The sequence below is a fragment of the Otolemur garnettii genome, unplaced genomic scaffold, assembly GCF_000181295.1.
Source record: "Otolemur garnettii isolate 467f Iridium unplaced genomic scaffold, OtoGar3 scaffold00200, whole genome shotgun sequence".
Classification (NCBI taxonomy): domain Eukaryota; kingdom Metazoa; phylum Chordata; class Mammalia; order Primates; family Galagidae; genus Otolemur; species Otolemur garnettii.
In genome coordinates, this window is record NW_003852595.1 from 1,032,285 (window position 1) to 1,049,078 (window position 16,794).

General features: G+C 39.5%; 1 protein-coding gene across 1 annotated transcript; it reads right to left on the reverse strand.

Moving 5' to 3' along the window:
* Positions 1-1,174: 1,174 nt before the first annotated feature.
* Positions 1,175-13,983, reverse strand: LOC100954053 (caspase-12-like). The gene is given in 11 exon segments (XM_012812293.2): positions 1,175-2,037; positions 2,433-2,495; positions 2,497-2,540; positions 5,599-5,751; positions 6,170-6,404; positions 7,330-7,503; positions 7,887-7,978; positions 10,937-11,017; positions 11,504-11,569; positions 12,772-13,023; positions 13,963-13,983. Coding segments are annotated over 11 exon segments (1,266 nt in total). The 5' UTR covers positions 13,970-13,983; the 3' UTR covers positions 1,175-1,938.
* Between the last annotated feature and the right edge of the window lie 2,811 nt (positions 13,984-16,794).

Below are 16,794 nucleotides of genomic sequence, written 5' to 3' on the forward strand. Positions count from 1 at the left end.
AATCTGAACATTCCACTTCATCATATGATATCATACACAAATTTAATACTGAACAGCTAACTTAAAAATGTGATAGGACCGTAATAGAATATAGTTACAATATACAAAAATTTTATATAATTGGTAAGGAAAACATATATAACTTGAAATAAAATGGAAAAAGAATATTATCTTACAATTCATGCAAAAAGAACGTAGCTAATAAAGATGTTAGAAAGTCCAATGATGTCAATAACAAAAGGTATGCCACTGAAATTGACTACTTTCACCAATTAAATTAGTATAACAGTTTTAAAGGAGACATTTGTCTAGCTATCAGTCATTATCTTAATTTTCTTTTATTCATACAATTTGGAATAAAATTTTGACAATAATGTATCAAAAGATGTAAAGTATTCATACTTGCATCCAGGAATTTCACTTTTAGGAACACGTGCATTCATGTACACAGCTATGATTTAATTTAAAAAAAAGAAAAGAAAATGCACCCAAGCGCCTACACAAAATTCAAAGCATAAAACGTCCATCATCACATGGTATATAGGAAATAAGCATAGAAAATGACATTTAAAAGTAGGGTTAAAGTCAAATAATATGTACTATATATGCCTGATTGATATTATAAAGTAAAAAATATATTTAGGACATTTTTGTTACTATTAGTGATGGTTATGATAACATAATAGAAGAAAAAGACAAAATAAAATGTACAAAATAAATGAGCTATATAAAAATAAAGATTTTAGAAATAGAGTTTCAAAAATCATAATAAATGATTATTTATTAAAAAACTTTTTTTCTTTGTAATGCTTATTTATATACATGCTTTTTTGCAATGGGCATGAGTGACTTGGGATTAAAATGAGAAAATAAGCATAATTTTAAAAGAGTTTATTGGCTCAGCACCTGTGGTTCAAGCAGCTAAGGCGCCAGCGACATACACCTAAGCTGGTGGGTTCGAATCCAGCCCTGGCTCACCAAACAACACTGACAGCTTCAACCAAAAAATAGCTGGGCGTTCTGGCGGGCACCTGCAGTCCCAGCTACTTGGGAGGCAGAGGCAGGAGACTCACTTAAGCCCAGGAACTGGAGGTTGCTGTGAGCTGTGATGCCATGGCACTCTCTACCCAGGGGGACAGACAGCTTGAGGCTCTGTCTCAAAAAAAAAAGTTTATTAATCATGAATTCGGCAACAATATCAGCATTATTTTAGTCTGGTGTTTGTGAAGAGTGGGCAGTTGAGAAGTTTGGTATAAAAATACTCTTGATCAAAAATTAACCTTGTAAATATAGGTTCATACACACCATAATACCTTCATTGTCCTAGAAAAAGTAGAGATAAGAGAATATTAATAATTGGCTACTAGAGGGAAGATATAAATAGAACTAATCTCTATTATGACAAATACCTTTTCACATGGGTATGTATAGAGCTGCCGTCTGCAAGTGGGAAGATCTGTAGGGCCTACTGCCTCAGCACAGATTGAGCAGCTGGTCAGCTGAGGCTGTGGTGTAGGGAAGTCGCATCATAAACAGGGAAGGATGTGACTCAGCAAAACTGACTTTCTTCAGTGAGGAGGACAAAGACCAGCTATATGTAACATTTCCAACTATTTTATCTTGTACATGCAACAGAACCAAATATTCTCCACTCACAGCGCAGGTCCTAAGAGAAGTTAGAATTAACGTGTTTTGCACCTGGCTGCCAATGGACTTGCCATTTCCTACACAACCATTATTCTGTGGCCGAAGTCAAAGTAAACCAGGGGTTTCTCTGAGGGCCACCACGAAAAAGCAGATAATATGAGCCTCAGTAGCCCCTGGGCAGCTGGTACTCCATCATTATTCTTCATTCTGTACACACCCTCTGAATAGCCTCTGAGCAGGGAATGCCCAAATCCACTTCTAGGATACATTTACCTGCAATCCTTATGAGTTTTAATTCCCTGGGAAGAGGTAGAAATATCGTGTCATCGATACTCTTTCAATGGTGGGCATCTGGGTCACTATGTTTGGGGTCTCAAATGAACGCTGAACCTAAAGTAGTAAAGAAAGCCTTTAGAAATGGTCTAAAAGGAAAATTTGGAATCTTTTCTCAGGAAGGAGAAAATTTATAGTGTGTATTAAAGCTGTTGCTAAGTAGCATAAACAGAAGATACTTTTAGTTCCTGGGATATAGCACATTCTCAAATGAATTAAGTACTCTAAAAAAATAATTTCCACAGTGAGCAAATCTTTCAGAACCAGGTTATTGGGAAAATCCACACAGGTTCTAAACATAATAGGATTTCAAAATATTTCCTCTTAAAATAAACTTGGAGTACAGGAAGCATTAAAATGACTTGAGAGCTTTAGGATTCCTTATAAAAGTTTGAAAATGGGCCTACCAAATTTTCTCAGGCATAAAATTGAAAAGAAAAGAATATTCCTACCTTTCGAAAAATGTCCTCTAAATGATGACACCAAGAATACTCTTTGAAGTAGAAGATTAAGTTGGGAAATGAAGAGAGATCCTATGTCAAGCCTCCAAGAAACATTATCTGCAAATAAAAGGTAGCAAAGTATTGGGGAAATGTGGTGTTTGTATAAACGTAAAAGAATCCTTCAGCCATGTTTTTGGGACAAATTCTGATTTGGGTGTTTCAGAGTAGGAACCAGAGCCCAAAGCATAAGAAAGAATACCTCAGCTTGCCATAGCAGTCACAGAGAAAATCACCAGGCACCCTCCACCATAAATCTCCTTGACCTTTTTAGCAGGCAAAACTAAAGCTATGGCTTTCTGGAATTGCAAGTCACAGAAAAGAGCCTAAGTCCTTTCAGCAATAACTATGTAATACAAAGAAAAATAAAGAATCCACCTCATGAACTGTCTTAATTCTAGGTATCCTCTTAAGCACAGTTGCTTCATACCATAATTTTTTTGCAGTTACTGTTGTGTTGTATAAACATTTTTGAATGACTACTTCTCTTTGGCTTGTCAGTGTGATCAAGTCTCTTCTATCTTTTAAGAAGAATGAGCAATACTATTTTTCCTTTTTTTTTCTTCTTTTTTTAAATTAAATATTAGCTGTGTATATTAATGCAATCATGGGATACAGTGTGGTGTTTTCATATACAATTTGAAATATTTTCATCAAACTGGTTAACATAGCCTTTATGTCATTTTCCTAGTTATTGTGTTAAGACGTTTATATTCTACTCTTAGAAAGATTCACTTGTACTTGTAAGATAAACCACAGAGGTGATCCCTCCAATATTTCTCCTTTTTTTAATAGTCAAAATTTTCAAATTTGTCTATATTCACTATCCCAGTTCTTCCTAGCATGCTCACTCCTGTCCACCTTCTCCCTCCTACCTCCGGCACCAGCTTTACCAGTGACTTTCCCCTAGGTCACCATCAGACCTTACCTTCATCTGATCTCTCATTCCCATCACAAATTGCTTGCAAGTTCAACAGTTTCTTTGTTGGTAGAATTCCCAGTTCCCCTTCTCATTCTCTGACCTCACTTTGAATGTCAGATTTGCTGGCTAATGTTTCTATAAACTCTAGAGTTCCTCCAACCTCAACTATAGAACATTTTATCACACTAATCTTAATTCTTAGGTGATTTCACCCATTTTTAGCATATTAAATATCATGCTTAGGTCAATATCTCCCAAAGTCCTGTCTCTAAGACAAGTATCTCCTTAGAAAACTACAACTTTGCAACTCTCTGCTCTTCATTTCATCTTGGAATATGCCAAAGGCATCTCAAACCTCCTCACAGGACATGGATTTTAACAAATGAACCACAGTCATTTGCTTGACACTAGAGTCACTTTTATTATCCCTTCTTGTTCACCTACTATATCCACCAAACTACCACATCATATTAATTTTACATACTTGTTATTTCTTGGATTCAACAGTTAATCTCATCTCAAGACTATCATTCTCACCTATGACTTGTAAGATTGCAGTAGCATTTTAACCTGTCTCCCTATGTCCACTGTTGCTATACTATAATCTATTCCTCACAGAGCTCCCAGAGTGGTCATTTAAAAATAAAAATATGATCTTTTAATTTTGTTAAATATTACCAATTTTCTAGTACTAGGAAATTCTAGTTTATAGGACCACATGAGGCCTCAGACACTCTGGCCCCTGCCTGGCCCTTCAGCCCCTCCTGGCTCTGCTCTCAGCCACCTGGCCCTCTCTTCTGGACTCCTGTCTTCAGGTCCCGATGCATACTGCTTTTCCCATTAGAATGTTCCTCTCCTTCCCTGGACCTCCTTCATTCATTCATTTTTCAAATACAAGCACAAATTTTTCTTTCAAGTGTTTATTGCAGCTGACAACTGCTATTCACTTCTATTACATCGTGCCTGTGCCATGCCTGTTTTTCTTACCCTGAATTTAAAATCCACGAGGTTCAGTAACTATGTCTGCCTAATATGCCCTTCACCCTACCCAGTCTGAGCACACAATTATGTATACTAAAAAAAAAGCAAGCAAGAATTTTACATAAGGGTATACTGTTTTTCCTCAACTAAATTGAACAATCATGGAGAATATGAATCAGGCCTTCAGTGTGTATGTCTTTTTAACTTTAACAGCTAGAAGTGTAGCATTCTTCCTTCAAATACAATATTATTAAAACTCCCATATATAAAACAAATTTGTAGTGCAGCTATTCCAGTTGTGAGGTGGGAGTTGCCTGCATGGCCTTTTTACTCTTTCCTGGTGTGGACTCTCCAAGTCCCATGGTCCCTTGGTACTCACCTGTGGCCACGGCCATGCACCAACAGCACTGACATCACCACAAAGCTTTTCAGAAAGGCAGAATGTAAGGACCTACCTCAGACTGCTGAATTAGAAATCTGCATTTTAACAATCCCCTTCTATACCCAGAGACTTCTATGCGCAATAATGTTTGTATTTACTATACAAAAACCCTTACAACCATGAATTATGTGAACTAGGTTTTTAAAATTAGCTTTGTTAACTAAACCATTGATAGAGCAATATTGTGGATGACTGTTAAAGAGATTTCTCTACAAATTTGACCAGGAATGATCAAGAGTGTTCTCTATTTCTACCTTCTACTCTGAGTTTCCTGCCAAATAAGGATTGATTCTTTTTTATTGGATGTATTATCCTACAGATAGGCTTTAAACATTAAGAAATGTCCTAAGACTAGGCTTGGATAACAAGCTCAGCAGTATTCAGTTATATGGAGTAAATTAACAGTTTTACTGGTTGGCTTATTTAATTACAAGTATGTGATCCAAGGAGCAAACAGTGAGAAAATGATGCATTTCTATGCAATATTTTAAAAACAAAGCTTGAAAACAAAACAGTACAAAAAAATCTTAATTTTTATAGTTAGATTATTAGGTCAGGATCCTTACCAAACTGTTGCTAACTTCAAACATTTCTCTCAAATCAAGATTTATAACTTTCTGATCAGAAAATCTCACAACAGTAAATGTCTCTTCCACCTAAAATACCCACTAATTAGAGGAGAAATGCACCTATTAGTGAGATGATCATAGACAAGACTGTTATTTAGAGACTAATAAAAAGATTTTGCAATTCTCCTTTCTGCGGGCACTTACGTGGAGTTGAAGACTTGAAAGCAATGAAATCCTTCTCCACGTGGGCCATCGTGATCGCGTCACTCCAGACACAGCGCTTCAGCAAGGGGTGGCCATGTGTGTCTGCAGCGGCTTCTCCCAAGTCAGCGGCCACCCACACCATCCCACTACCTCCTGCAAGAGACACCATGTTTAAATGGAAGACGTGATATTTACATACACACACACCCCACTATGTCTTTACCTTTGTACATTTGATCATGTCATTCCTTAAAAAATGCAAGATCTTACTAGCATTAGAAAGACTCCCTTACTGACAGGGAATAATACAGAGAACAGCTAAGTCCAGAATGACCATGTTGACAACATTCCCAAGTGATTTGGGACATTTCTCATTATTCTATGTTATTTATTATTTCTTAATAGAATGCTATAGACAATACAATACAATTTTTTTCTGGGCTGGACCTGAAAATAATACTTAAATGTTGTTTCCCATACCCATCCTCAGGAAAATGATAATAGAAAAAAGCATGCGGTCACTCCCCGGGAACCCCACACCAAGCTTTGCAGCATCCAGGCTGAGACTCACGGCCACGGCAGGCCTGCATGATGATGACTTTGGGCTTGTCCTTCAGACTCCGGCAGTTCTGATTATTGAAAATCTGGAAGATAGTGTCATCGTGAAGAACATCTGGCTCCTGCATTCTGTGCTTTACCCCACAGATTCCTTGCAGGATACCATGCGACATGAACACCAGAAACGTGCTATCTGAGGACTGGTGTTCTGGGCGGGCCGCAAATTGCTGTAGTTCTTTCTCCATTTCCTGAAAGAGATTCTAGAGTCACTACTGAGGAGCTCTCTAGACACAGTTTGTGCTCAAACAGCAGATGGAGTTCACAAAAAGGAACTGGCTCTGAGGAAACAGGTGGATCTGGACCAAATGGAATGTAAGGGAAATGGTGTTCTGACCTAATACCACAATTTTACATGTGTGGAATGTTAAAGTGAGAAGCATCTAGCCCAGTGGATTTCTAGCCCATCACTACGTAGCATCTAGCCCAGTGGATTTCACCAGAACTTTGGATTTCTGAAGGTGCTGGCAGATGGAGTGAAATGAAGGCGGAGTGAGATATGAAGGTAACAATTGGGCTACTTTGCTTTAATCTATTTTAAAGTGGTAGGTTTTATTTTAAAAGAGAGAGAAAGAATAACAGAGAGATAGACAAACAGGTTTTCTTTTGACAAAAATTAGAAAAATTTACCAAATTCCTTCCCTATAGAACAGTAGAAAGTTAGGTTTAAAATGTTCCATCTAAAGGGACTTGGAGAAGACCTAGAATCGCCACTTTTCCTTCATATGTGTGTGTGTGATTTTTGCAACATTAGACCTGCCTTTGCATTTAGACACACAATATTGACATTGTAAAAATCTCACAAGCTCATTCTGTGGGTATCTAGCAATTTCAGGGTCTAGAGCTGTTGTCTCATCCAGACCATCAAGTAATCGCTGGCTCCTACACTGAGAACTTCAGAAAGGCCCAACATTTAAATAAAAATACGGCTAGTAAAATACGGCTATGTAGATTGTCTCTACATGTTTGCACTGAAGAAGGCTGAAAAACAGGAGATTCTTTTCTGAAGCAAATACAACTCCTGTAATAGCAAATACTTTGCTTGTGCTGCTGTCAAGGAAGATGCCGAAAACTGCTTAACAAGTAAGGGATCTTGGCCTCCCTCGGGGCCATTACCTCAGCAGTGAGATTCTCTTTTACAATCACTGAGTATCCAAGGTTTTCCAGCAGGTCTTGCATCCCCAAAAGGTCAATTTCAGAACCACATCGATTAGGTAGATAGTTGAATTCTTTGTTGCAGATGATGAGGGCTAGGCGAGTTCGGCCTTCCCTCTCCATCACTGGATATATCTGCAATTAAAAGACACAGAAGGATTCACCCCAGCCTCCTCTTCCCTTTTGCCTCCAAAGTTCATATAAAACACTCCAGCCTAATTATGAAGTGGGTGAAAGAACACTTGGGAATGGAAATACAGCCTCATGAGGAAAGAGACAAAACCCCAACTGAAAACATGTACTCGGTGGAGTGTCCACTCAGGGAACTCGGCTCCAGGTATGAGATGCAGAGGTGTTTTGTGAGTTTGCAGATGGATGGGATGAATCAAGCAGGAGAGGCTGATGGGAAGAACACTGGATTAGATGGCATCCTGTGCTCTCTGTCCTGATCTCAAGGCCTCCTGGTAAGTCTCCAGTGTTTTGTCAATCCTGGGTCTCCCTATTTCAAAGCATATTACCTCATCTATCATTTTTGTCTTCATTTTATGAAAACGATCACGGGAGCAAAGCTTCAACTTGTTAAGTTGGGTACACTGGGTTTCCTGAGGATCTAAAAGAGAAAAAAATACACCTTATTAAGCAATGATTAAGCAGTAACATCTGCGGCCTTGAAATCATGTGGCTACTTCACTAGGACCTTAGTCCTCATGGATGCAGACTGCCATTCCATGGAAAAGTTCAATTAAATTAGAAAGTTTCTTTGCAGCAAACAGTATCAATCACCTTCTAAAAACCCTCTCTTTGGTCCTGTTTCCATTCCAACTATTTTCTGCTTCACTTACCTATAACATTCCTTACAGGCATTGACTATTTTCACTATTTCCATTTTGTCTTCCTTGCATACAATCCAATCTGGCTGTTACTCTCTCTACTTACATAAAATGCCTGTCACCAAGGCTACTACTGGCTATATTTGCTGCTTTCTTAGCATTTCACATGGTTGAACCCTTCCCTCTTCTTTTTCTGGAGACAGAGGCTCACTCCCTCACACTGAGTAGAGTGTCATGGCATCATCATAGCTCACAGCAACTTCAGACTCCTGGGTTCAAGCAATCCTCTTGCCTCAGCCTCTGGAATGGCTGGGACTACAAGTACCTGCCATAATGCCCCGCTAGATTTCTCTATTTTTAGTAGAGACAAGGTCTCACTCTTGCTCAGGCTGGTCTCAACTCCTGAGCTCAAGCAGTCTACCTGCCTCTGCATTTCAGAGTAATAGGTCCATATCCTCCTTCTTGAAAGCATTCTCTAGGCTTTTTGTATGCTACATTTCCAGCCATTCTTCCCAAATATGTCTGTCTTCATGGCTGGTTCTCCTGCCATTCCTCCAAGAGTTGGGTTGTTCTATATGGGACACATTATCATTTCCTGCAGTGCTCTTGCCTGGGTGGCATCTTCTAGCCTCATCTTAAATACTGTCTATGCAGTGATGAATCCCCAGATTTATTCCCAGTCCTACTTTCTCTGTGAACTCTTAAGCTGGACATCCCTCTGCCTACTCAGTCTCTACCCTTGAAGGTAACACATTTCAAACTAAATGTACATCTCCTAGTATCTATCCACTCCTATAAATTGTTTATCCAGCACACCAGTTTTCTTCAACTCATTAAATGATATCACTCACCTATTTGGAAAAACCTAGTGTCACCTTTGATTCCCTTGTCTTTTTCATATACCACATTGAATCCATTTGTTAGTTGCCACTGATTCTGCCTCCAAAATAGATTCCAAATTTAACCACTTCTCATCTCTGTTGCTATAACCCCAGTCTAAAAGCCATTATCCCCTAACTGAAATATTTAAACAATTTTTATCTGGCCTTTATGATTCTACACTTATCCTATCACTCCTCTGCTCAAAAATTTCTAGGGTAGTATAAAGGATGGCAAAATTCATCCTTTTAAAATTTATGCTGTAAACATCAGGTCATATCTTTTCAGTTGCAATTTACCTGGCTCTGTTGCCATGTAATGGTGTCAACATTGGCAGAGAGACAGAAGCCAGAACCAAGAGTCTGGTGGGGTAAAAGTAAATCCCAGGAGGGAGAAAGAAAGAAAAGAGGGAAAAAACAGAGAAAGGAGAAATAGAAGGTCCGTGGAAAAGAAAATAAAGCAGATGTCAAGAGAAGGGAAGAAAGGGAAAAATAGAATGAGGTAGTGAAAGAAAAGTGGGAGATTAAAAGTTCTCTTTCACTGAAGAGTTGTCAAAAAGACTCTCAGCTGGGACCACCTCATGTACATTTTGGTGAAAGGGAATGCCAAATTCATACCAAAAGAGAGTGATTTCTTATTTTTCATATTGCTTTTGTTTAATGTCAATTTAGTTTAGAGCTAAGATTATAAACTTAGCTTTCATGAAAGCATTTTTTAGTCTTTATATAAGCTTTACGCACTCATTTTAGTGATAGGTGTTAACTGTAATAGATGGCTAGGCTGAACAAAGGATATATAACACACCTAGAACTTGTAAGGAATGTCAACTATGATAACACAGTTGCCTTAAAAAAAATTTAAGGCTTTCTATTGCAATTAAAATCCAAAGTCTTTTCCAGTGACTAAATACCTCTAAAGTGGTTTGACCTGGATCTGACTCCTAAATAGCTCTTAGTAAGATACTGCCTCTAATGTCCCACTTCCCAGTCAGATTGGCTGTGACCTTCTTACAGGACAAGACCATTTCTATCTGGGAGTCCTTGGTCTCATTTTTCTTTTCCACAGAACTGTTTTGCTTGGAGTTCGGCAGAACTCCTCCATATTTCAAGTATATACTAAAATGGCACTGCCTTGGAGAGGGCACAGCTTCCCCTGATCAACTCCTCCCACCCCACCTCCACCCAACATTTGGCCTGATCTTTTCTCTTGGGTGCTCTCTGAAATGATCCCATTCATTTTAACACGTTTGTTATGAATCTGCCCTTACTAACTGCACTGCAAACACCACTAGAGCGAGATCTTTCTGTCTCACTCACTGCTATAACCGCTGACTAGAACAGCACACTAAAGGTGTTCAACTAGCATACGCTGAATGGATATAACTTTGAAAAATGATTATAAGTTTCTCATTACTTGTAATTTTTTTCAAAACGTAGGAAGACAACGTTATCAACACCCCCCCTCCAGACACTACAGGTTTTAATGTAGCCCAGTAATGCAATAGTCTCCTTGGTGACCCTGTAGTACGTGTGACTCGTGCTGAGTTGTATGGTCTTGTTTCTCATTCTGTATGTGCTTTTCTTAACTATTTCTTAATTCTGTCTTGCAGCTGTAGTTTCTTATACTTTTATCAATTGATAAATTATTCTAAAAATATTATTATCCTATTTAAAAATATGAGTCTGAGAAAGGGGAGGATATTTACATCAGAATGCATAGTCTGTGGCAGGGATGGTCTCAAGGTATTGTAGCATTTTTGGCTTTTGTGCCAGTTCTCTTTCTGTTACTCCATAGCACAGCCTTTTTAAAATCTGCCTTAGCTCAAATAATGCCCTTACACATCCACGAATAGGAATTACCTGTCAGCGCTAGACTTGAGGTCTGAGCCAATAATCCAGCATCCTGCTCAGTTTCTTCATCTTCACTGTCAGCTCTGGACTCTGAGGAGAATTGAGGGGCAGGAATGTAAGTGCCAACCTTACTTTTGAGGGACTTTGTTAGAGGCAGAGGTGAGAGATAAATCCACATTGTCTGAACCTTGACACAGTGGTCTTTGCACTGTAACCTAACCTCCCTCTGCACCCCCACAGGGATGTCTTACCCCAAATGATGTCTGGAGGATTCTATGAACCACTTGGTTTAATGCTAATTTACCCATGGGGGAAACAGCCCTTGCCTTGGCTGATCAGCCTTCTTTTTATCTCTACTTTCTTTTTTAGATGATAAAAAGAAAGCTGGATCAGACTTCTTCAGATTCTGAGGTGGAATGAACAGAAGTGAAAGAATCAGTGCTCTACTCCAAAGGTCATTTCTAAAGATGAAAATGGATTGAGAACACAGGATTCCTAGATCTGTGCTTGGACACCTTCCCATGTCAACAGAGGTCACGAGTTTCTGACTAGGACCTGGGATTAGGAAGCTATTACCTGCTGAAGAGGAAGATGATGCAGCGCTTTCCTCAGATTGATCATCCTCATTTTCAGAAAGACATTCTGACATAATATCAAAAACAGATTGTTAACAGAACTAAATTTCTAGAACATACACATTTCAAGTTTTTCCCTTTGCACTGATGAGTAAATGGGACTATTCTATGAAGCCAGGAGATCTGGCCTATTCCCCAAGCTGCATGTTTACTTTAGAGAAGGATAGCCTTCTGCTAAGCAAAAAGGGAGGCAGAGTTTGCAGAAAACAAATAAGAACTCATTATCTTTTTGCTTACAGATGAGATTCAAGGAATAATCAAAATCTTTAACCAAAGTTTGTCTCTAGTAGCATTTTCACTATGGGGAAGGTAAGTCCATTTGTGCATAAAAGTTAGTCTTTCTACAACAAAAATAATCTCAGAGGGATGTTGCAAGAATAGAAAATATACCCATTTGTATGTTGTACTTTAGAGTAGGGGTTACTAAACTAGAGCCTGCAGGTCCAGACTGTAAAGTTTTACTAAAAACACTCAAGTGTTCTTATTTTCTACTGCTGCTTTTATGCAATAATATCAGACTTCAGTCATGACAGATCATATGGGCCACAAAGCTTGAAATATTTACTACCTTTCAAAGAAAAAATGTGTCAACTCATGCTCTGGAGAGAAAGAAACACCTCTGTGTTCCATTAACCCTCAAATTACTTATGCCTTCTTTTAGTAGAAATACTGATTTCCAGACAATTCCTTCTGAGGTAAAACCAAAGCCAAGCAGAGGATAGTAGAACATTCTTTATCTAGGAATCGGGAATGGACTCCACATTGTACAACCAGAGAAGCCCAGACTAACAAAAGGTGATCACTTAATTTAATAAGGCTCCAGCACCATTCATTCATTTAACAAATCTTTCCTGAGCACCTGTGATGCTCAGGTGCTCTTCCTATGTGTTTGGGATGTATTCATGAACAAAGTAGAGCTCCCTGCCTCATGGAGCTTACATCTCAGCGGGCAAAGACATAACAACATAGTGAAAAAGTGAATTTTATCAAATGATTGAGGATAATTGTTAAAGAAAAAAATGTTTAGCAGTATAAAAATAATTGGGGTAGATCAGGGTACATTTTGGTAGCAAATAAGATAGTCAAATATCCTAGAACTGAGGATTGTTCATTCTTCACTTGCAAACAGGAGAAATAAAGGAGAAAGGAGCTGCATGAGGAGGTGGGAGAGAAGGCACACTTGGCCCCTCGGCCAGCGGCTCTACTCACTCAAACTCAGCTGAACCTCGGTGTTGAGGAAGTGATCTGTGAGTATTCTGCTGGCTTTTTGGGTTTTCTCTTTGATATCATCAAACAGGTTTTCAGTGCTGTTCACGATGCGAGTCACACCTTCTCCTAATTTGCGCAATTCATCCGTATTTAACACACTATTTTCCATCAAGTCATCAAAAATGCCATCGAGCATGTTGCTGGCCATCAGCTTCACTGCGTTGACTGGGTCTTCCTCCAGGGACCTGCCAGCTGTGAGAACAACAGGATCTCAGATGGACAGAACTCCCATATCCCATTCTAGCCTTGTGGTTCTCAAATCTTAATGTGCATTAGAATCATTTGAAGGCTTGACTAACAGGACTTCCTGGCCCCATCCCAAGAAGTTCTGATTTAATAGGTCAGAATGGGGCCTGTGAACTTTCATTTCTAACAGTTTCTCAGGTGATGCCAAAGGCTCTATTCCCAGGAGCACACTTGGTGTCGTGCCCATCTTGTTCATCCTTCTCCTTTTTCACAAATGCAGAGAAAAGTTTAGAGAAGTGAAACGACTTTACTAAAGAACTTAGAGCTGACTTAGTGTTCAGCTAAGAACTAGCTCAGAACTTAGCTGACTAGTGATTCCCTCAGTTTTTTTTCATTTTTATTAATAACGAGTTTAAAAGACATTATCTTCAGTATGTGCAGCAGTAAAACATAAACACATTACACTTATAACATGTCTGGTTTTGTTTCTACTTGTCCGGAGTGGCGGGGCAGCTCAGCCTGCAGAGGTTTAGGGCACACATTACAGCGGACTGACTTGCAGCTGCCAGTGAAGGGGCGGACAGAGCAGAAATCTGGAGGAAATGCACATTACTCTGCTCAACCGCTTGAGTCGTCCCCTGACGACAGAGTTAAGTAGGTGGGAATTTCTGTTCATTATGAGTTAGAATGAAAGCCTAAAATTATAGGAAAAGTTTAAGATTAAGGATCCAGAATTGTTTACATTTGTCTTTCCTTCGAGACACTGTTACATATGAACTAAGAAGACACTGCCAGCGTGCACACTGCCGGCCTCCGTCCCTCCCTCCACGGCCGGAGTGAAATCGCTGTACCTGCTGAGAACCACCTCCACACTTCCCTCTTTCTCCTGAACTGTATATAACTCCCTCAAAATACAGCCGTGAGCAAAAAACCAGAGCTACTCACCAGCCATGACTGTTTCCACTCCAGTGCAGAAGATCTGAAAGTAAAAGCAGTCAGGACCCCGCGTGCTGATGCTGCCTGACCAGGAAAAGGCAGCTTTTCTAATGCTCTTGTTTGTTGCCAAGATGAATTATGCTCCTGCTCTTATACATAAATGCTTTACTTTGGAAAAACGGGGCGCAAAACATGTCTTTTCCCTCTGATAGAACAAAGTTACTGGAATGAAAGCGTGCACATTCAAACGCAGATCTCTGGACTCTGCTTTCCAGCCTATTTTTAAAACTATTAGTAAATCAAATCAAACCCCTATTTGTCCCTGTGCCACTACCAGCCTTTAAATGGTGGAGTCTTCACTGACCCTGCTTTGTATCAGAAGTGTGAGTCTGGAAAATGAAGGGAGAAAGAGCCTGAAAAGGACTGCGAAACGGTAATGCTTCTATACCTGCTTTAAGTCAAATACCAACAGGGAGGGCAGATGACTTCTTTTGTTTTTTATGTTTTATTTTTTATCATGTCCCTGACCCTTTCCCCCCATTGGTTTGCAACTTAAAAGCCCTGAAAAGTAATCTCTCCTCTTTTTCCTCTCCAGATCTGCTCATTTGCCAACTATGGTATTGTTTATCCATGAGATCCAGGCATGTGAGTTTGTTGGTGAAATATACAAGGGACTTTTACTTAAATTGTTTTTGAATAATAGATATATGTTTGCCATTAAAATAGAAACAATAGAACAATAGAAAAGTTTATAAAATGAAAAAGCATCATCCAGCTTCTTTAACTTCACAGGACAAGGTAACCACAATTATACGTTTAGCTTGCATCTTTGCAAATTTCTTTCTTATACTTTCTTATACTTAATACAATACTGACTTTTATCAATGGCCCTAATTAATGGTCTCCTTGTACCCGTGTCCTTTGCCTCAACTCTAAACTGGGCCTTTGGCTTGGTTTGGGCCAACATGACACAGTAGAGGGATGTTCTGCAGTTCTTGGCCCAGGTTTTACAAAGCCTGTGCACTGCTCCCTCTTGGACACCTGAAACTCTACGCAAATAAGCCTGGACCAGATCTCAACATCATGTGGGAGAGAGTCCAGCTGTCTCAACCAAGGCTGTTTTTAGCCAGATGCCTTCCAAACACATGAGAGATCCCAGCCTGGTCAGTAGAGACACCTACCCTCTGTGCAGGTGACCTCAGACACAGGGATGCTACCAGCAGAGGCAAGAAAAAACACTCAGCTGGCTGGTTCCCTTGGGAACAATAGTCAGTGCTTACTGTGTTAAGCCGCTGAGTTTTGGAGTGTTTTGGTACTCAACAACCTATAGCTTTTTTTTCCTATAGTGCCAGGATAATACAATCATATTACCAATAATTTACTTTTCATTCTTGACTTCACAATGTATGACAAATATTTTTTAAAAATCAGCACACTAAGGATTATCTGAGTTTTGGATGGCTGTATAGTATTAAAAGTGCTGATGGATTAAATCTTAATTTTTTCAAATTGCTACATTCACAAGGTAGCTAGTCCAGTAGTTCTCAGGCACATAACCAAAACTATATTCTCCAGTACAGCTCTCCCCACCTTAAGTCCCCTGCGCCAGATGTCATTTCCACAAATTATTTCTGATTTTGTTTTCTGGTGGTAATCTTTAAAGTTCTCAATATGGACAATTTTCTCTCTTTATTTCATGACATATATAATACACACAATGCCACTGACTTCCTCACAAAAACTGAGATGCAGCTCACTGACACTGAGCCCTCTCTGTCCTGTCTGAAAGATCATGATGTGACTTTCAATTCTTTTCTTGATTAACTTTAAAATATTAAATAATACAATCAAACTGTATTTCTTCTTACATTGACATCACAGTAGCTTAATTCTCCTCTATGGAATTGATCATAGTTCCCCTCAGGCAATTTTCTTCATCTCTCTTACCTCTGACGATATCATCATTTTTCCTAGATTTTTACTGTGGCAAAATTATGTAACACAAAATGCACCACCTTAGCCATTACTGAGTGCACAATCCGGTGTTGTTAACACACATCCATAGCGTCCTATAACTGAGACAGGGAACCAGCAGGCACTGCTTAACACCAACTCAACACAGACTCAAAGAGCCCCTAACCACCCTAGTAACAGAACAAGAACTATCAAAACCAAGATGAGAAAGACACTGGCAGCCCCCTCACCTCACAGCTCATTACACCCTAGTGTAATATATTAGCATGCACGCTTTCCCTCCTTAGCTTATGATGAAGCCATTGCTTAAATTAAAAAACAAAACAGGGGGGCGGAGCCAAGATGGCGGACTGCAGCCAGCTTTTTACAGAAGCTCCCATCCAGAAGGAGGCTGAAAGGACAGAAGCTTAGCAAATTAGCTGATGGTTTGGAGCAGAGACAAGAGAGAAGATTGAAGAGCGCACTTCAACCTTCCTGAGGCGAGCTGCAACCCCAATAATACAACCAAAAGCTGCTGCTGTTCCACTGCACCCCAGCTGCCCCAGCACCTGAGAATTGGGAGAAGACAACAGACATGCTCTGCCTGCTCTGCCTGTCTCTCTGGACAACGAGAAGAAGCCATCAACTGAACGGTTCTGATAAGGCCTCCAAACAAGGTAAACTCAGCATGTGGTGGAACCAGCGGAAAAACTCTGGCAACTCAGATAACCAGAGTAGATCAACTCCTCCAAGGGCAAATAGGGAAGACACAATTGAAGACCCCATCCACAAGCAAATGGCTGGGATGTCAGAAATCGAGTTCAGAATGTGGATAGCAAATAAGATTAACAGACTGGAAGGAACGAAGGAATTAGGAGCTCAAGAAAT